At 42.8% G+C, this 21074-nt stretch overlaps 3 protein-coding genes across 3 annotated transcripts in view; 1 reads left to right on the top strand and 2 right to left on the bottom strand.

Annotated features, from left to right (window-relative positions):
• LOC109474539 (ABC transporter G family member 14-like) overlaps window positions 1-6528 on the bottom strand; it is a 39276-nt gene extending 32748 nt beyond the window's left edge. Inside the window, exon 1 of the mRNA XM_019774865.1 lies at window positions 6355-6528. Within this exon, the coding sequence (XP_019630424.1) occupies window positions 6355-6372 (18 nt within the window). The 5' untranslated portion in view covers window positions 6373-6528. The remainder of the gene's footprint in view (window positions 1-6354) is intronic.
• A 78-nt stretch (window positions 6529-6606) lies between these two features.
• Window positions 6607-10714, bottom strand: LOC109474559 (kelch repeat and BTB domain-containing protein 8-like). Its single transcript, XM_019774891.1, has 5 exons — window positions 10363-10714; window positions 9547-9807; window positions 9060-9199; window positions 8691-8894; window positions 6607-8566 (listed from the first exon to the last, which is right to left on the bottom strand). The coding sequence occupies exons 1-5, from the start codon at window positions 10615-10617 to the stop codon at window positions 7666-7668; spliced, it is 1761 nt and encodes a 586-aa protein (XP_019630450.1). The 5' UTR covers window positions 10618-10714; the 3' UTR covers window positions 6607-7665.
• Window positions 10715-11035: 321 nt separating this feature from the next.
• On the top strand, window positions 11036-15728 carry LOC109474595. The gene is made up of 7 exons (XM_019774934.1): window positions 11036-11482; window positions 12421-12499; window positions 12834-12941; window positions 13559-13663; window positions 14183-14278; window positions 14994-15074; window positions 15222-15728. Exons 1-7 carry the CDS (start codon window positions 11124-11126, stop codon window positions 15252-15254), a joined length of 861 nt encoding a protein of 286 aa, XP_019630493.1. The 5' UTR covers window positions 11036-11123; the 3' UTR covers window positions 15255-15728.
• The last annotated feature ends 5346 nt before the right edge of the window (window positions 15729-21074 follow it).

The following is a 21074-nucleotide window of genomic DNA, read 5'->3' as shown; positions in this document are numbered from 1 at the left end:
CAAACCGCCACAATGGCCTAACGTAAAGAAAAGTAAAGTAATGTTTAGATATTGACACTTGGGTTAAGTCGCTCCTGTCTTGTTCATTCAGAGTAGGTTATGCTAAGGTCACATTTCCAAACCAGTGCCCGGCCGGGCAGTCTTATGGAACGAAAAAATACAGCATAAGAGACAACCGAGCAAAAAAAAGTTGGAAAAAAATCAATAATTGAATTATTTGCGTATATTCTTGATGAAAAAATTGTTGATTTTTTGTTAATCGAAACAGCCCGGCCAGGCCGTAGTTTGGAAATGTTACCTCAGCAATAGAGCCGGGTAATTAGGCTGCTTATCTTAATTACATGGCGGTAAAGTAATTAGATTAGAAACAACAAATGGTGATGGATGAGTAGTTTTTCTTGACCAGAGAAGTGGCCGTGCGTTGACCCCATAGGCATTTAGGTGTTTCGAAACGTTTAATGCATCCAATGCAACTACATCCAATGCAACGTCCCGAAACACCTAAAATGCCTATGGGTCAATGTACGGCCACTTAACTTGTCAAGAAACTACTCATCCATCACCAGTTGTTGTTTCTAATTTTTTACCGCCATGTAATCAAGCTAAATAACTAATAGATCACCCGGCGGCCACATATTCATATTGAGCTCACGTTTGTTGCAAGGTGGTCTTTTATTTAGGGTTGGTGGCTCTGAATCCGGTAATTCTGGGTTCGAAACCATGGAGGGCTCCTATACAACCTCAGTCATGAGTCAAAAAGGCAAAAACTCTTGAAAGTGTAAAGCACTCCGTATCAGTGCTGCTAAAACTCCACACACTCCCAAATCACTTCTCATCGATGGACGGACACTAGCGAGAGTTGTTCACAACAAAGTATGTCACAATACAGAGTACTGGTATCATGACATCTTATCATGATGCTGTGACCATGCATGCTATCTACGGGTGACCATGAGAGCATAATTTATAATGATAATTATGCGGTGCTGATGATCATAATCATGGGGTGATTATGCGTGTTGCCTGCATGATCACTAACCTGAGTGTCAGCCCTTTTAACCAACTTGACCTTGGATTTTCTTTCCGTCAGTCGACAAAACTAGACAAGATGCGAATCTTGGCCAAATTTTAGTTCACAACTCCAAACGGTTGCTGAGATATTGTCAACTTTGCACTTCGGCAGCTGCCATAGGGATAGGGCCCGTCCAAGGAACGTACAAGGGGCCATTTAGTGGTACCATTATCCGATAAAATGTACTCTTCTGGCCCTCTTTTTCTTGGTAACAATGATCATAAGTGCCTACTCGAACATTTAGAGTGATTTGTACTTAGTGTAAGGCTTGTTTACGGCAAAAGGGGGGGGGTGAACACGGCTTCGGGCCGGTGGCACTTGACTTTTCCCTTAACAACGGTAATCTGCCTGCCAAAAATCATGGACGTCGAATCATGCCTAAAAGAGTCACCCACAATCCGGCGAGACAATTTCATAGTCCTTCTGACGAAGACAAATATTGTACCCTGTGATTTTAACTGATCAAATATGCTGTGATTTTTAAACTTCACCACTCTTTGTGTGTAGATGACTCAGAGACAAAAACAAACATGGCGTAAGGTAAACACAAAGTTAGATAGCGGCGGGCCGACGGTTCCGCTAGTGGTCACCACTTTTCTTGTAACCAGGGTCATATATACATTATTTTATGCTGAAATATTGTACCCCGTTCTGTTTGTTTACCACATCAAGCAGTTTTCGGTAGATCTCAGCACTCGTCATGACTGTGTAAATGACTCTGATACCGCAAAAAACAAACATCGTGCAAAAACAAGATGGCGCCGAGACGGCATCGTGTTAACCGCCGAAATGAGTCCTTAGCATGGTTCACAGAATTTATCATAGCGCAGTCAGAATCGGGAAAGCCAGGCTAAAATATATGTCGTTGTAATCCTTACAAGTCAGGGAACCTCGGGAAGTTCACTTGAAGATCACACTTGTACTCAAAAACGAGCTTTGTAGCGTCAAAGTTGACCTTTATTCGCTAGCTAAGAACTCATTTTGGCGTAGGTTTTCGAACTGTATGGGGGTTTCCGTGATACCGCTAATCCCATCTACTTCCGGGTCACGAGGTCACGAGGTCACGGCTTACGAGGTTCGGTTACTAGTATATTACACGCCGAAGAGCTAAGGAAACGTTGCGGAGTGAAATTTCATGAAAAAAAGCTCTTAAAAAGCCGCACCTATAAGGTTTCGCAACTTCTTCCCAAAAATCCAATTACGCTTTGGCGAGTATATTAGGGTCTGCCCTCCGTGTCTATCATATAAATGATACACGTAAACGTCGGGTCGTCCTCGGAGTGCTATTTGTATCATTTCAATGATACGTGTAACTACCTAGGTTTTCCAAAGCCGGACTGACTTCCAATATAGTAACCCCACTATCATATCTACGCATGTGGGAGACGGGTACACTGTACCAGCAATCATTTAAATAGCTAATAGAAGAGTTACCACTTGGCTCTTATAAAGCCGCGCCAATAAGGTTTCGCAACTTCTTCCAAAAATCCAATTACGCTTTCGGGCGAGAATATTAGGGTCTGCCCTCCGTGTATATCATATAAATGATACACGTAAACGTCGGGTCGTCCTCGGAGTGCTATTTGTATCATTTCAATGATACGTGTAACTACCTAGGTTTTCCAAAGTCGGACTGACTTCCAATACAGTAACCCCACTATCATATCTACGCATGTGTGAGACGACAAAAAAAATCCCTTCACCCTTTGGCGAGTACTCTTTCTCGCAAAGGCGATTATGGTCTGCCCTCCGTGTATATCATATAAATGATACACGTAAACGTCGGGTCGTCTTCGAAGTACCTTATGTATCATTTCAATGATACGTGTAACTACCCAGGTTTTCCAAAGTCGGACTGACTTCCAATGTAGTAACCTCACTATCATATCTACGCATGTGTGAGACGGGTACACTGTACCAGCAATCATTTAAATAGCTAATAGAAGTGTTACCACTTGGCTCTTAAAAAGCTTGTTCAGAATGATTGGCTAGGTGTATTTGAGCTTGACAAACTTTCTCTGTCCACAAGAGATACGGTCTTCGAATTTACGTCAACAGCTTCTCCCCTCCAAGCCATAATATATAGTTTCTGTGTCATTCACGACTATACTATAACGTATATTCCGGTTTTGACAAAGAGAATCTGCACAGAACACACTCCTCGACTCCTCGAACAAACTAATTGACTCACTGAGTGAATAACTGTTAACCGACACGTCAAAAGCGTCAGAGAAATTAAAAATATGCACGCTTGTGAACTTTGTCCGAAAACAGGTAGGTGGCGCTTTCGCCAGCTATATGACATCACTCCTTTGCCACCTGTCACCGGTGAGTGCGTTGACGTACGACGCCCAAACTTTCAGAGATGGTGGAGAAGATCATATTCTTTTCTTTGATAGATTATTTTATTAATACATTATAGTTAAGGTATCATTCAGAAAGAGTACTCGCCAAAGGGTGAAGGGATTTTTTTTGTCGTGTCACACATGCGTAGATATGATAGTGGGGTTACTATGTTGGAAGTCAGTCCGACTTTGGAAAACCTAGGTAGTTACACGTATCATTGAAATGATACAAATAGCACTCCGAGGACGACCCGACGTTAACGTGTATCATTTATATGATATACACGGAGGGCAGACCCTAATATTCTCGCCAAAGCGTAATTGGATTTTTGGGAAGAAGTTGCGGAACCTCATTGGCGCGGCTTTTTAAGAGCCAAGTGGTAACTCTTCTATTAGCTATTTAAATGATTGCTGGTACAGTGTACCCGTCTCACACGTGCGTAGATATGATAGTGGGGTTACTATATTGGAAGTCAGTCCGACTTTGGAAAACCTAGGTAGTTACACGTATCATTGAAATGATACAAATAGCACTCCGAGGACGACCCGACGTTTGCGTCTATCATTTATATGATATACACGGAGGGCAGACCATAATATTCTCGCCCGAAAGCGTAATTGGATTTTTGGAAGAAGTTGTGAAACCTTATTGGCGCGGCTTTATAAGAGCCAAGTGGTAACTCTTCTATTAGCTATTTAAATGATTGCTGGTACAGTGTACCCGTCTCCCACATGCGTAGATATGATAGTGGGGTTACTATATTGGAAGTCAGTCCGACTTTGGAAAACCTGGGTAGTTACACGTATCATTGAAATGATACATAAGGTACTTCGAAGACGACCCGACTTTTGCGTGTATCATTTATTGATAGACACGGAGGGCAGACCATAATCGCCTTTGCGAGAAAGAGTACTCGCCAAAGGGTGAAGGGATTTTTTTATCGTCTCATACATGCGTAGATTTGATAGTGGGGTTACTATATTGGAAGTCAGTCCGACTTTGGAAAACCTAGGTAGTTACACGTATCATTGAAATGATACATAAGGTACTTCGAAGACGACCCGACTTTTGCGTGTATAATTTATATGATAGACACGGAGGGCAGACCATAATCGCCTGTGCTAGAAAGAGTACTCGCCAAAGGGTGAAGGGATTTTTTTATCTGTATCTGTATCTGTATAGCCGGTATAACCGCCTTTCGGCGTAACACACCAGCTAGGTATACAACCCGACGTCCCGACGTTTACGTGTATCATTTATATGATATACACGGAGGGCAGACCCTAATATTCTCGCCAAAGCGTTATTGGATTTTTGGGAAGAAGTTGCGAAACCTTATTGGCGCGCCTTTTTAAGAGCCAAGTGGTAACTCTTCTATTAGCTATTTAAATGATTGCTGGTACAGTGTACCCGTCTCACACATGCGTAGATATGATAGTGGGGTTACTATATTGGAAGTCAGTCCGAATTTGAAACCTAGGTAATTACACGTATCATTGGAATGATACATAAGGTACTTCGAAGACGACCCGACTTTTGCGTGTATCATTTATATGATACACGCGGAGGGCAGACCTTAATCGTCTTTGCGAGAAAGAGTACTCGCCAAAGGGTTAAGGATTTTTTGGAAGAAGTTGTGAAACCGTAACGGCTTTGCAAAGGTCACCTTTCTAGTTGATGATTATTTTATACTGATGTTTAGATCATGTGATTTCTGTATCCCACGTACTCATGCATGGTGTCCTATCAGCCTATATGGGCTGGGCGACAATATTTATACACTTCTATGCACTCCGAAGAAGCCTGACTTGCATGATTGCAATTATATACACGGGAGACAATTTTGCAACGATTGAGATTTTTAAAGTCGGACTGTCTTCATGCTATCTAACAAAAATTTTGGTAAAAATTAGGTAATTTTCGGGGCGCAATGTGATTCAGGTGAAAGTCGTGTTGTCTTCGACGTGTTTGCAACGATACGAGGCAAAATGTATCGGCTATCGAATGATTGCTAGCGTACTCGTTTTTAGAAATGTGCATACATGTCAGTGGCTCGTTCAGTTGAAGCAAAAGAGCCATAACGCTATATATAATTCTTGAGCATTCTTTCCCGAAAGGGTGAGTATTGCGCAGTACACTGCCCTTGTCAGGGCACAGCCCACTAATTCCAGCCCCTATTGGAATATATGGAAAACATCTAAGAACTGAGCTGTCAACAATCACCTACTTGAGTGTTCAACTATTGCAAACACATATTGACAGGGTAGTCCAACTTCCAAATTGTCCATTTAGTCCAAAAATTTCACTTTCTGACCAGCGTACCTGGCACGGCAAATGCTAACACTGGCAGCATGACCTCTGACCCCCTTGAAGACCACCAAAAGACAAGAAGATGGGATTAGTTTTAGAACCTATCAAGCAGCCAAAACAACCCTAACAGCCAGATGTTTTCAAGTTAATAGAAATAGAAATAACTCTCCAGCTGGAAAATGCCACTATTTATAAACACATACCAAAAAAAAGGATGTTTTCAGTTGGTTTGGATGCGGTTATCAAAGGGGTCTCACACTGGGCCCTCTGGGCATGCGCCATTTGGTGGCCTTTGCCCCTGTCACTTGGCTACGGCCCTTCGCCGGGTAATGACGTCGCTGGACGTGACCCGGAAACAGATGCAACCAGATACCGCGAAACCCCCATAGGGTGCGTATTTTGACGGAAATCCAATGGCGGAAACCTCGCCGAAAAATGGAAATGAGTCAACTTTGACGCTACAAAGCTCGTTTTTGTGTACAAGTGTGATCTTCAAGTGAACTTCCCGAGGTTCCCTGACTTGTAAGGATTGCAACGACATATATTTTAGCCTGGCTTTCCCGATTCTGACTGCGCTATGATAAATTCTGTGAACCATGCTAAGGACTCATTTCGGCGGTTAACACTTGGTCCGCGGCAGCCATGTTGATGATGATGATGCTTTGTCTCCCAAGGGGAACCCTAAACGTACTTTGATTACTCACATAATGTAGCGGTATAAATATCGATATCAATACATCTCAGGGTTGTTTTGCATGCCCTTGAATTTACTACTAGTGTTGTTTTGATGAAAGAAGCAAAATAACCAACATGTCTCATGACTTTTGTATAGAGGACGACTCAGAAATTTTTAAAAGTGATGTATTGCTGAACAACAATTTCGACATTATACAACCAAAGCGTTGATCAAACTATAAGCAGGGTGTTGGTGTCTTTATATCCTGTTTAGGGTGGTGTTTTTCATTTTCCTTGGTAAAAATCTGTTACCAGTAAGACTGAATGAGTCAGATATTCATCCACTATCTTTTATCGGTGTCTGAGACTGAGTCTTCAGCGCATTTATCCAGTTTATTTATTTTGTTTCATGGAATTTCCCAACACAATGAACCTATGGGTTGGTTCTGTAATATCCTCACTCTGGGTTTGTGTTGGGGGATTTTTAAAGTTTTCTCAAGAAAAGGTTTGAAACACATGTTTGAGTGAAAAACAATTTAATCTCTGTAAAAATAGTGCTTAAAAAATACAGCTATTACTATTCATCTGTATTGTTATAAAAAGTATACATTGTCAACAAGATGTGACAGAACTTTGAGTAAATACATAACAAGTGCACATAAATTTTGTTAGTGTGATATGAGGGTGCAAACTAAGCTTTCTATTGATATATAATTCAAGGTGATTGATCAAGTACCAACTGCGCTATAATCTTTCAATATTAAGTGACCATACATATGGTTTAAATACTAGTAGGGAATGTGAGAACAGGTACTAACAATAAAATGCATGCAATAATTGGACACAATTCTTCAAGAATGTGTGGTCTTGTAAGCCGTATTTGTACATCAGATCACTTTGAGAAGCAGGCATCACTTTCCAGTAAAGGTTACAGTGCTAGTTTGCATGCAGAAACATCCACCCCATAGTAGGGCATTCGAAGAACTGGAAACTGTACAACACACAGATACCCTTCAACAGTCCTGTGCTAAAACTTAGTGAAAACACACTGAATAAAAGTATGACAGGTCTGCTCAGGTCTTTAGGGATTACTATTCCCTCCTGAACTCTCTTCTTTCTACGGAGAGGTATGAACCCAACCCAGACAAAAAAGCCATCGAAGTCTGTCCAATCTAAATGTAATCCATGAGGATGTTCCAGCACGTCCCCACACATTCTCTGATTGGTTGTGCACTACTGAAACATGGACAACTGGTCAGGAGTTATTCCCCAGGTGGACCCTCTGGGTTTGCTACACCCTGTGTTTCTTCATGGCTGGTGTTCAGATGTGGTAGGTACATCCGAGCCGCGGTGTTCATAGAATCCATATCCCAAAGCTCACCTGGCATGACAGACGACTCTCTCCAAACATCTTCAGACCTGTCATACACATAAACCTGCTCATATAGCCGGGGCAAGGAGTCTGACGTAGAGAAATCGTTGCAGCCAACCAATGCACGCAGCTTGTTTTGGAGTACAAAGAGAGTGCAGCATTCAATGTTAACCTCTTCATTTGTGTCGGGCAACCCTGAATGCTCAGACCAGCTGTCTGCCTCTGTGTAATATACCAACATCTTCGTGAACCCATTATCTGTGCAGAAGATCTCTGTTCCCATGGCAACTGCTGAACAGAGGTCATAATCAAATTCCACTTCTGACAGGACTTTCCGGGTCCACCGGTCTTCCCTTGGGTCATACCAATGCATTTCGTTAGTTGAGAAGAGATAGATGCGCTGATTGCAGGACACTGCTACTTGGGCGTGAGACCGCTCAACCTGTTGAGGTGTTGAGCAGTTGTGCCACTCATTTGTGTTCTGGTTGTATTTCTTCAGCTCAAACACTGACCCCTCCCACTCCGAGAGAAGGTGAAAAAGATGTCCATCGACTTCCACAAGGTAGTGACGGGGCACCTGCTGACCTGTTCCTACGTACACCGTAGACTTTTGTTCCCATTTATCCTCGACATGATTGTACATATGCAGGGTAACGTCATCTGAACCTTCAAGTTCAGCTAAAATATAGATCTCATTGTCTGGAAAAATGGTACACCTAACAGGAAATAGGTTGTAGTGACGCCTGATGAACTTCTTTTCTCCTGGGTTCATCCACATGACCTCATCTGTGCTGTAAAGAGCAAGATGCAATAAATCATCAGGCTGTAAAAATTAAATTTGTTGGATTTAGGGAAAGTAATGCTGAAGAGGAATACTAACATATAAACAGAGTCAAAGTACATGTATATACATACTTTCCTTGGTACAGCAGAACCATTTCTGTGGTCATCCCAAGCCTCGGTTTCAGGTTGGGGTTTCTCGTCTGTACCACATTCCTGATGAGCTCAGAACTCCCATGATCCTCCCTGACCAGGGAATGTTCCAAGATGGCTGCCATGTCGTCTGAGGTCAGCAGGTTGAAGCGGATGCAAGGGAGGATGCTGGGTAGGTGCTGCAGTCTGTAGGGTACAGGTTAGGGGTAGAGCTTTTAACTTATGTGACTAAACATGACAAAATTAACACCCTGTGAATGTCATCAATAAAGTCAGGCTTTTTCAGTCATACTATGTATCCATACAATTATGAATAACTAGAATAATGAAAGACATAACACTGCTGTCCACCTATCCTCCCTGCTGTGCTGCACCCATCTCACCACAGCCTCCCACACTCTTGTCTCCTCTTTAACCTCCAGCTTATCCTGGCTGATGATCTCAGTCAGCTGATTCACACTCAGGCTGCAGAACTCCTCACTGGAGGAAACCTTAGGAGGCGTGGAATAGTTTTGAATATTTGGCAATCCACATAATTGAATTTTAGCTGTAACTTGTGAGCAAGGGCAAACTGGGGGCTAACATTATATGCTGCAAACACACCAACCTGGAGAGATATCTACAACCACCATACATCAGTTCCTAACACAGTAACACCTATTGACAAGTGTTTCACTTTGAGTAGCTTACCAAATGCTTTCTTCCTGTTTTCAAAAAGCTATACTCAGTCATATGATGTGTCATGTTTGTCTATATTGTGCTGCCATTACTAGGTTTTGTCGTGCATGAAAATTTTTATTGAAGTCTCTGATCACAATGTATGTAAAAGAAGACCAACCTCCACAAAATGCTGACATATATACTGCAGACAAGAGTTAAGAACAACATCCATCCTGAAAACATCAGCAAACTTGTACAGGTCCACACAGGTGGAGCGTTCCACGTTCATGGCCATGTAGCTGCTGCAGGTGTCTCTCACATAGTCCAGTTGGAGGAGGTCAGCTGCCTGGTACAGGGGCTGCACTCTGTCCAGGGACACATGTAGGGTTCCCGAGTAGATGTAACTCAGGATCTCCTCAAACATATCTGCATCCAAACCCTACAGAAGAAATTGTACAACACAAAGACAACATTTCAACTCCTACCCCAAATGTTTGTCCAATTTTCATCCCATTTACTGTTGGTAACATGATTAAACAAAAAGGGCGTCAAAGTTTTGAAAGTGGTCACTGAACTGTGAACTTGTGAAGATGGTAAATTTGACACCAAAAAGAATCCAATATTCTGATCTGTTGTAGTCCCCCTAAGGGAATGGTATAACCCGCCACCCCGGTGGTGAGTAGACTAGTCCAGTGACACTTCTTGGAAACCAGTTAGAACTAGTTCAGATACGACTTTCCAGGAACACGGTACTCACAAGCACACCTCTCGTCTCCTCGTCTTCATTGCCTAAACCTTTATACATGGGTGGGAGACAGGGTGAGGAAGGGCTCGTTACAAATTATAGTAGTGGGGAGGGGGGCGCGCAAAACAACAAACTTTTCAGGAAAGAATCATGAACTCCTCCTAATTTTCCTGGTTTTATGGGATACGCGATCTCTGTAAAATGCCTGTTTTTCATCTAGGCAACCCTTATAGAAAGCGTTATACCTACTTGTAAAACAACCGTGTTCTGCCGACTTTCCGCCATGTCGCTTGTAAACATGGCTCTAAAGTAGGGGCTGGCCGCGGACAGAACAAGCCGATGGCAGGGAAACCGCCGGCCCTCGACTTCAAGGACGACATCCTGCAGTTCCCCTTCCTTCTGTAAGTCACCCACAGCTCCAAGAAATCCGTGCTGATAGCTCTCGTCTTGGTAGGAACGAGGACGAACTGAGCTGGCGTGGGTTTCTTGGTCTGCGGCAGCCATGTTGATGATGATGAAAGGGCTGTACCTCCAAGGGGAACTGTAGACGTACTTTGATTACCCACATAATGTAGCAGCATGAAGCAGATACTATAGTCGACGCCTGGGGTACTGGAAAGATGAAAACGTTACCTTCAGGATTCACAATTTCTATTATGCCGAGTTTCATTTGTTTGGTGCCATCCGAGTGGATTCATGAAGATACGTAAGCTTTGTCGTTTTTCCTGTGTGTTTTAGCGAAAGATCAATCCTCCATGATACTACAAAGACGTACTACAAAATTCGTGCAGGCGCCACACTTCTGCTTGGAGATGGATCTTTCTATCACAAAACAAGAAACCGGCCATTTCAAACCTAACGGAAGATGAAGATGAAGTATGCCGGGTGTTTTTGATTGCCCAACCAAAGATACGTACTTGACCTAGGCCGTAAACCCTAGGCTAACTGCCCACTTGGGCCTAGTAGGACGGAAACCTTGCAAGTCGTGAGAGCTTATTGCCGTGACAGTAATGAAGTCACTTCGTCCCAGCCAGTGGGGAGACCATTTAGACAGCCAACTTGACCTTAAGGTCAATCTACGGGTACAAAATGTCCCCCATGCCTTCATGCTACTCCAATGCATCCAAATACAGTACTGTACTAGTACAGTGTACCTATGGACACACAATATTAAGCAAACGCGTGCGCGCACAGATAAACACACCCGAAAACAATACTTCCGCACCGGAGGTAATGAGACCAGTCGGACCGGTGTCCCTACCATAACAATACCGCCGCCTGTTGCGTGTGACCTGCATACGTACAATTTTAATCATCGGCCCAGTGGCACAAGGACGAAGCGACACAATTTACGGGTCGCGATCGCAAGGTAAGGTTGTCTGTGACTTTGTGTCTTCTTAGCTTATAAGGATGTTAAGAGTTACAGGGACACTTGGGTGGATTGACTTAAAGACTGATTGACACATATGTAGTTGTGTTTGTTACAGTTTCAATACCAGAATATTTGATTATATCGTAGTGTTTCAGACTCATACATTGCACGCTTGTGAATATTCAAGTATCGGAAATGTTAACACTAGTAGAGTGCAACACCTGTGTGTTTCTGGACAACACTACAGGCGATACATATAGCCCAGTCGCCCATCAAAACTGTGTTACCCCCTCCATCCTAAGACAACTTACGATTAGCAAGGCACCTTCAGCAAGACTCTCATAATATACTAAGTTTATACATGCATTGCTTTTTAAATTTTCGGCAGTGACTGGATCATGTCCTTGCTATAGCTAGCTATGTCGGTATGCAGAGAAAAGACTAGCTAGTATGACATTAGTACAGACATATATGGAGGTTAAGACAATTATTTTCCAATTCCCTAGTGACACAACAACATTACTTATTCATGATGAGCCTTTTTCTGTTTTGGTCGGCATATTTTATTACCACTAGACATTTTTCTGAGCACATTTCTTGAAAAGGGGCACTATTGAGTAGGTAGCTATGACACCGTCCGCACAGACCAGATCAATAGCCATACTCATGATACTGATCGATTTTAATACTACTAATGGTGAGAACATGTAGGAAGGGGGGAGGGGCTAATTTGTCTCTTGTGTGGTTGACTGAACGCATGACATCACCCTTTACGGTCAGTGACCGAATTTTACTACGATCGCGGGAACTAGTAACAACTATGTCTGCGAGTTTATTTATTCCACAAAAATCTTCGTTTAGAAAGCACCCTAGGACATCTTTCCTTCAAATTTAAAGGAAATACTGATAAAATTGCACGTGTGATTATTTTCCAGATACTTTGAAACGATGTCTCGTTTGAATATTAGTAGCCTTCTCCAGAGGCACCAGCCTAAGGCGCTCTCAGCCCAGCAGGTAAGAACAGAAGACAAAGTTATACCTGTAAACTATGGTGGGACGGTCGATATAATGGATATATACATAGATATGCTGGAATGCAGTTATACGTATACTGTATAATCCAATTCATCTTTTGTGATTTATTTTTCGTAGTTAATGATATTCACGACCATGTGGGCAGGCTTATCACAGAGTTTGTCTTATTATGTTTTAACTTTTTTTACTAACAAGATCAAATCACAATTTTTGTTCAGAATTGGTATAATGTCAATATCAAAAAGATAATCTTTTGCAGTCATTTTATACAGTCTTATATCATTTTCATTATGTTTTTCTAACATTTACCCAGGATCTGCAGGACTTGGCTGACGTCCTATGTCTGGCAGCCAAACACGGTGATCTCACGGGCGTCATGAACGCGGTGGAGAGCGGAGCTTCTGCCAACCTGGCCAACAGGGTAGGGAAGACAGAATGAGAGAGACCATGGATGGATGAATAATGCTTTTGTGCGTGTTAATTGGGCATAGCAGCATATGTATTAAGTACACAACCAAGAGGTTGTTTTCAGTGTCGTTTGTGTGTGTGTGTGTGAGTGTGTATGTTATTGTGCGTGCGTGCGTGTGTGTGTGTATGTGTGTGTGTTTGTGAATGTGCTTGTATGCGTTTGTGTATATGTGTGTGTTTTTGTGTGTATGTGTGTGTGTGTGTGTGTGTGTTATTGTGTGTGTGTGTGTGTGTGTGTGTACATTGTATGTATCTGTGTGAGAGTGTGTTTGTGTATATGTGTGTGTTTTTGTGTGTATGTGTGTGTGTGTGTGTGTGTGTGTGTGTTATTGTGTGTGTGTGTGTATGTATCTGTGTGAGAGTGTGTTTGTGTATATGTGTGTGTTATTGTGTGTGTGTGTGTGTGTGTGTGTATGTATGTTTGTATGTATGTTCGTGTGTGTGTGTGTGCGTACGTGTGTGTGTGCCGCACGTGTGTGCGCGTGTTAGCGTGTGTGTGTGTACGTGTGGGCGTGCATGCGTCGGTGTAGACAACAGTCCTTGTTCTGACGGTGTTGTGTGTGCCTCCAGGCGGGAGTCCTGCCGATCTGGGCGGCGGTGGACAGCGACCGTGCCTGCATCAGCGTCATCAGATACCTCCTGTCTAGGGGGGCGGACGTACGGACCAGGAATAAGGTAGGAAAAAGAAAGAAGTAAAGTGATCTCCAAGCTGATCTTTTGGTGGTTGCAAAGACAGTGTCACATTGGACAGGCAGTATCAATAGGCTAGGCAGTTATTAAACATGCCTAGAATAAAACCCGCGAAAAATAAGCCGAAGCCTAAATTTGAATTAAACCTCTGCTTGGAGAGTACGAATCATGAACAGGGGAGGGCTAAGATAATCAAACTTTCTTGGTTTGTTGGCCGGTGTTCGGTAATAGATGAACGCGTGTACGGGGGTCAAATTTGACTCAAATGTACTGTACTAATAGTCATATCTTTAACTGTTTTATGTGCATTTCTACTTGTATGTTTCTTTTATCTATATGGGCCATGGATGCCTGATGAAATAAAGAACAAAGAAAAACATAGAAAAGTAGGCGTGTCCTAAATCTGGTCAGACTGGTCCCGACCTTCAGCCAGCCTCGGTCGGTTGTTGTTCGGGGGACTGTTGTTCTGAATATGTGACACGGGCTTTGTCCTCCTGACCACAGAAGGGGGAGACGCTGCTGCGTGTAGCGGGTTTGAGGGGCCGACTGGACATCGTGAAGGTCCTGACTGACGCCGGGGCGGGACGCATGGAGCAGTCGGTAAGTGAACAGTACTTTATCCAGAATCGCACTAATGCTGAGGTCACATTTCCAAACCGTGGCCCGGCCGGGCTGTTTGTATGAACGAAAAATCAACAATTCTTATCGGGAATAGAAACAAATACTAGTAGTACATGTTATTGTCTTTCAAACTTTTGTGTTTTAGTGCCTTTCATATAGTACTTTTCGTTCCCGAAAGCGGCATTGGGAAATCGGTGACCTCAGCATCAGACACGGTGGTTCTGGATGGTCCACGCGTATCCAGAACCGTGCACCGGGTACATCTACATTCTTGGATATGCAGAGACTATCCAGAACCGTGCCTAGTCCTTACTGGCCCATTCAGGCAGGGATCGAGAATTGTCAGTAGACTTGGTTCTAGATGCATTAGTGAGCATATATGTTACTACCCAACAAGCGGTTAATTTTGATATGAAGTGCTAATCATTCAAATCATGATCTCCTTTGCATATATAATGAAGACATTGTATGAATATACCTTGAACCCATTAACATATTTAACGTATCACCAGCCTAGCTTCATGTTAGATATGGATATCTCTCTAAGGTTTTGTCAGTCTTCCTGCCTGACGTTCTAACCTGATACTCTAGCCATGTTAGACAAAATGTCTGGAGCCACCGTACTAGTGAGGACGAACTGAACTCAATTGAACTGAACTGAATTGAACTGAACTGAACTTCTTACCTGTCTCAGACACAGAATGGAAGCGAGGGCGAAAGGTCAAACTATGACGTCATGTACACTGTGGTGCGAGACCTGGATGGCCCTTGTCAGGTTAGACATTGTTTGTTTATTTGTTTATCTTACATTAATTTACACCATAGTTTCTATTTCTCTTTTTCCGCTTCTACTCCTTTACAGACGTATACTGTCGTTGCGTGTACATTTTATTAAATGTGTTCTGTTTTTTTTTCTTCATAGAAAAAGGACCCGATGAGACAGCTGCAGTGTTAATGACCTGATGTTGTATATAAGATTGCTTGTACAAATGTATCTTGCTGGTTGTTGTTGCAATAATCTACAAAGGGGAAAATTTGACATGATATTATAGTTACTACTTAAACTGGGAATGGATTGAGTGTACATAGAATGATTGAATGGTTTCATACTAACGCAGTATCTCTGCTTTGGGGGCATTTTACCTATCGATATTCCAGCCACTTGAACCCTGTAAGCTGTACGTGTTGGTGCAAAATCTCTCTTGGAATAAACACATGCACATTGCATTGTAATGCTGTTTCTTTTATTTTTCTTTTACCACGTGTACTAGCGCTCCGAGCGGTCCTTAAGGGAACTGCAGAAGGCCCCTGAATATAAACATTCGGAAACAGACACACTCATGCACACAAAACCCGTCATTTTTTCATGAGGGTAACAATGAAAGTTGCTGATTTTATAAACAAATTTTTAAAGTATCTTCATCCTAACTTTACCGGGCTTGGCTGTACTGTGCAGTCCCATTATCATTGTGTTGAAAAGACATCCGAAAACAAGACATACATGTGGTCGGCATTTAAACTACAAGTCTGGTCTCTCTGTCCCTGGTTAGCGTTTTTGTCGGCTGGAATTGGCAGCACATGTCCGGGCGCTGGCTCAGATGGAGTCGCCTTGATCTTGACCTCTCCGCGCGGCGGGGTGCTGACATGTTGTCGTGATGTACGGAACTGTTTAGATGAACATGGACCTCAGCCGACCGGGATTATCTCGTACATACACTGTAGTCAGCATACGTACAGTACTGATCAGGCCAGTTAGCTGTTGGCTTTGTAACGTCGATGAAGGTAAAGAGATACACAAGGAAATTGTTTCTCAAGCAAGTGGTTAGGTTTTGAAAACTGTAAGATGTTTCAAGTAGCATCTTCTACTTTTCGCCGGCGCGCCAGTGACCGAGACGTATACGACAGAATACTTGAAGCGTCTGAGAGTTTTCAAAACCTGTCCAATTGCTTGAGTAACAATATTGTCCTTGTGTATCGTTGCTTTGTAACGTTATTTTCTTCGTAACGGCATTTTCTTCTCGGCTAGCCCTGTCACATATTGAACGTCTGGTAAGATTTGTCCTGACGGATTCCTTAGGGGTGAAAGACCGACCACGTGTGACCCTGGGGTAGGAAGCGGCCATTTCCTTCAGGAGTATCGACGAACAAGTGTCTCAGGGAGGGAAGGAAAACACGACTTGGACGAGATTTGCGGAATTAAAGACATCTTGCTATCATTCAAAACACATTTCATTCAACAACCTGGGTCTCACGACAGGAAACATGCGTTTGTGAGGTTTTCAGACGCCTACACTTATCTCAAACTAAGCAGATCTTTCAGTGGCTGCAAGGCAGTATCTAATTGGGGGAAGACAGTTTCAAACTGGCGACGTAGTATCCATATATATATATATCTAACCATCGCCCTAGTACATGTAGTATGAAGTGACAAATAAAGAGATACGTGTAGTAGATAAAACACATTTCTTTAGTTCTGTTGGAGTAATAATCTTTCGACACTTTCCCGCAGTGATTTTGTTGAGCATCGTGAAACAGGAAACAACAATTGTGCGGAACAACAATTGGCAGAACACTAATCGTACCCACGCCGACGATTCTCCCCTACAACACACGTCCTCCAACCAGACCAACAGTGGACCGTCCCTAGGATGGCTGACAGACATGTTCTGTGTTGTATCAGAGTACAGAAGTTTAGACAACCGTGAGACAACCGTCCGAACCACGGACATACCGGGAAGGACCGACAAATCCGCCTTAGGAAGTTAAGAACCTGGATTACCTTATCTTACACTTAAGACGGTAAAGAGGCGGTAAAATGGGGTCTACGGCATTTTAAAACAAACAGTAGAGTATAATACCTTTCTTGCTCGTTTCTTCATTTCATCTCTTTATCTTTTATCATTTCATGCCTTCCTTTCGTTGTTTCCTATATATAGCTACCCTTCCTCTAGTTTATTATTTTTTTCTTTCATCCATTCCTTACCTCCTCTCCACATATCAGTTCATGTTTTTTGCCATCCATCAGAATGGGTCAGCCATTCATTTGGTTGTCTCTTAATTTATTTTTTACCAGCATGCACGCGGAAAGGGTAACATGCTGGGGAAAATGGACTCTATGACAAGCAAACTTCCCTGGCCAATTATTTTCGAATTTAGTTGAATTTGATTCCGCGTTATTAGTCTGGTGGAGACCAGCACTTCCCTCCGTGACTGGCACGGGATGTCTTCAGTCAGCCGGGGTCAGGTCTCATCTAGATCCGTGCCAAGTACGAGACGAGAGACAGACTGCCGACGGACTGAGGGGCTACGTTTCACCACTTATAAGTTATGGGTCCTTATGGCCCGGTCACATACTTCGTGCGATTGCAAAGTGAAGGCATTCTTGGGATAGCCGTTGCATATGTCCTGCAAGATTTGGAAAAGGCTCAGACTAGACCTTAGCTGTAATACAATTCGTTTGAAACTCCTACAGCATCAAAATCGTACGACGACCGAAGACGAATTTATGTGGCAGCATTTCGCCAAAAAAGTTCTATTTTTGGGTCTGTGTGAAAAGTTTACGAACGTGAGCATGCGAGTAACTCGAGAAGCCGATTATGGATGACTGTGATATTTGGTATGTGGGTAGATGTTGGCAAAACTATGGACTTTTACAAGTTCTATGATGGCCTCCTATAAGTAGCGGCAGTATTTTTTGTACGAATATTAGACTGTCTCCTATTTGGAGTTACGAAACTTACTTGTAACCTTTTAGGAAGTTTGACGGAGGGCTACAGTTCACAAATCTCCATCCAAGCAGGTGTTGGGTAGAAGATCGTAATGTTTCCTGCATAGGGTAGCGACGTACACGTACCGAAGCTGCACCACCAGAGACTAGGCGTGTACATGCCATAAATAATAGTAAAAATCACAACTGCAGTCCCGCACGGCTACATTCCCAACTGATAGCTGGAACTGCGCGAAACTAACCAAATTAACTCATCCTGCCGTGACCGTGACGATCCGTGATGACCCGTGTAACCGGGACCCCTGACCCCGAGACGACCTCTGACCCTGAGACGGACCGGTTAGACCGTGACAGCGCGCCGTTCTGCCGGTCGTGAATGAGACCCTTTCAGTTCTCGGATGTCAGGTTCCGTATTGAGCTGTTCTGTCGCGCGACTTGATGTTCACGCTGTTCGCTTGGTCTTTTTATGTAACGTTGAGTTATGGACAGTGATTTGGTTTGTCAATGTGAGTTATCGACAGTGATTTTGTTTTGATCTTTTGGAGGCTACTAGACAGTTGGCGGCATGCCGGATTTTGGCTGGCAAAGAAAAATACACTCAGTAACAAAAGAAAGCACGATAAAAACGCCAAAAACACGTCAAGAATAAACTGAACCTCTGCATGTACATGTGGGAATACAATTTTGTGTCTTGTTTGTACACTTGAAGTCTGGCGTCAAGCAAGACTTTGTGGTAAATTTTACGAGTGTGGTCCTATGTGATCTCCAACTTCGGACAGCGAAATGGCTCATCAAACTAGCAGCAAATACTTGAACATCGCAGTTTTGTGCCAGTACTACAGGATGAGTAATAATGGTACTGAGAAATCGTGACTCACGAGTTCTCAGTATTGTTGTTCCACATCCTGACACAAAACCGCGATATAAAGTCGAAGATATCGCGTAAAAGTGAGAAAGTTTTTACCGACAACACGCACTGATGACGTCATCCCGGAGGCGTGAGTCATCACCGGAAACATTCGGTCCAAGCAGATGTTGGTTGGGAAGATTCTCTAATTAAACCAGTAAACTTGTCCCGTTTTTCAAAATTTAAAAGTTTTTTAATATTAGTCCTTTTAAATGTCATTTGTACCAAATCTATTGATGATGGGCCTTGGGGTCTTCGCATGGGACTTTTTTGTCACAGAGCTGAATGAGAGAATGAAAGAGTGAACTGCAATTTTCCCTACGCGTATCTGCTTGCAGATGACGGAGGCGTGAGTCAGACCATCAGTCATGACGTCATCACCGGAAGCCTTCGGTCGGTACCCTGCCCGAAGTTGCACGAAGCTGAGCAACTCGGGGAATCGGGATCGTACGATTGTTACCTCCTGTTGTCGGACGACCACACGCGTGAATTCCTGTCATTTCTGGCTGTCAGACACACCCGAGAAAGAATTCCACAGTTTTCTCTCACAGGAATATGCGTTTTATTTACATGAAAAAATTCTAGAAGACAAATGGACAGCTTAAGACATATCGTGACTGAGAACCAGAGTTTGCGTGTCTAAAATTTGATTTGCGTGTCTACATTTTTTTATCTACTGTTGTCGTAATTCCTTCCTGTGTTTTTACTTTTGGTACATATTTCCTTCCTTGTCCCTTCCGTATGCGAGTGTAAGTTGAAAACATACGTACTAGTACAGAATGACGTATTCTTCTTCCGAAACACGTCAATGTGGGTTGGGTTCAAAAGAATGACTGATTGAACGATATTGTTGTACATTTATGCTCTTGCAAGCTAAGTACGGGTAATGGCCCAATGAGTGTTGAAGCAGTTCGCAGGTACATGTAACGGTTACAAGATTATCTTGCTACATTCATACACAGTACTGGGGCTAATTATGCGGTAGCGCGTGCATCGAAGGATCTAAAGAAAATAATGAAGTACCCAGATTAGTCCCAACTGACCAAAAACCAACACAGTTTATCTGGCGACATTATGACAACACCCTGACAAGATAAAGTCATTAAAACGCGTGTTCTGCTAATCAATTACGGTGTCAGGCCGAACCAAAACACAACACCGCACCGTGAACTGTTATCTTAGCTCCGGATTTAGCCCTGGCTGTTTTCACTGCTTTGTGTTCTCAATTGTCCTTATTTCTGCAGGGGGATATTGCCACGAGAGATTAAGTAAATATTGCCCAATTGATGAATGCTGTAGAAACTTGACTTACATTTTATCACTGTGGTACTTACTACGAGACCAACAGAAACAGATTATTTCAAACAATTGCCACAATTTCTCCCATTATTTTACCATTTAGATGATGACTAAAAGTCCATGTTTCTACAGTAAGATCACAAAACCCACTCATTATGCAGAACGTGGGACCATTCATTGTCCACTGCCTTCAAAGAAGTCAAACCTCATAATAGCAGACCTATAAGCTCCTTGATTATAGTTATAGTTGATCAGACAGTAGTTGCTTGTTCTCTATTGCTTTACTTTGTTCTCTATTGCTTTACTTTGCTTTCTTTGACACTGTACGTGCAATTAGCCATTGGATATGATTTTGTAAATAAAGTTATTGTTGTCATGCGGAAGGCACCCCGCCCAAAACTAAACAAGCCTCGCGGATTTGCAATTCTTCTATTGTTTACAACTACAAACACAGTGTGAGGGGTGGTCAACAGGCATGTTCATTAGGGGCAGCAAATTGTCTGCCCATTACCCACAGTGTGAAACTGTGCTGCATTAAAGACTTGTGTTTGACACTCCATAAAAGTTGTCTGGAGTTGCAATGGCCTACAGATCAAGACTACATTTTGGGCGTGTTTTCAGAGTTTTACGGTCTTTCAACTTAAGAAAATAATGTTCTATCCTGGATGTCTAACCTCATTAAAAGACATACATCTGTATTACCACACTGACAGCTGTAAACGTTCAAACGTAACTTACGCAAGCTAGCATTTAAAATGACCCTTCCATTCAAGTCTACTTTCTATCGTCACAGAAAATTTCTTGTGTTTTGGGGAGTCTTCTCATTTCGTAGGGCCTCTGGG

Source organism: Branchiostoma belcheri, unplaced genomic scaffold, assembly GCF_001625305.1.
Source record: "Branchiostoma belcheri isolate BF01 breed outbred unplaced genomic scaffold, Haploidv18h27 scaffold31, whole genome shotgun sequence".
NCBI lineage: Eukaryota > Metazoa > Chordata > Leptocardii > Amphioxiformes > Branchiostomatidae > Branchiostoma > Branchiostoma belcheri.
This window is presented reverse-complemented; position numbering and strand designations above follow the sequence as displayed.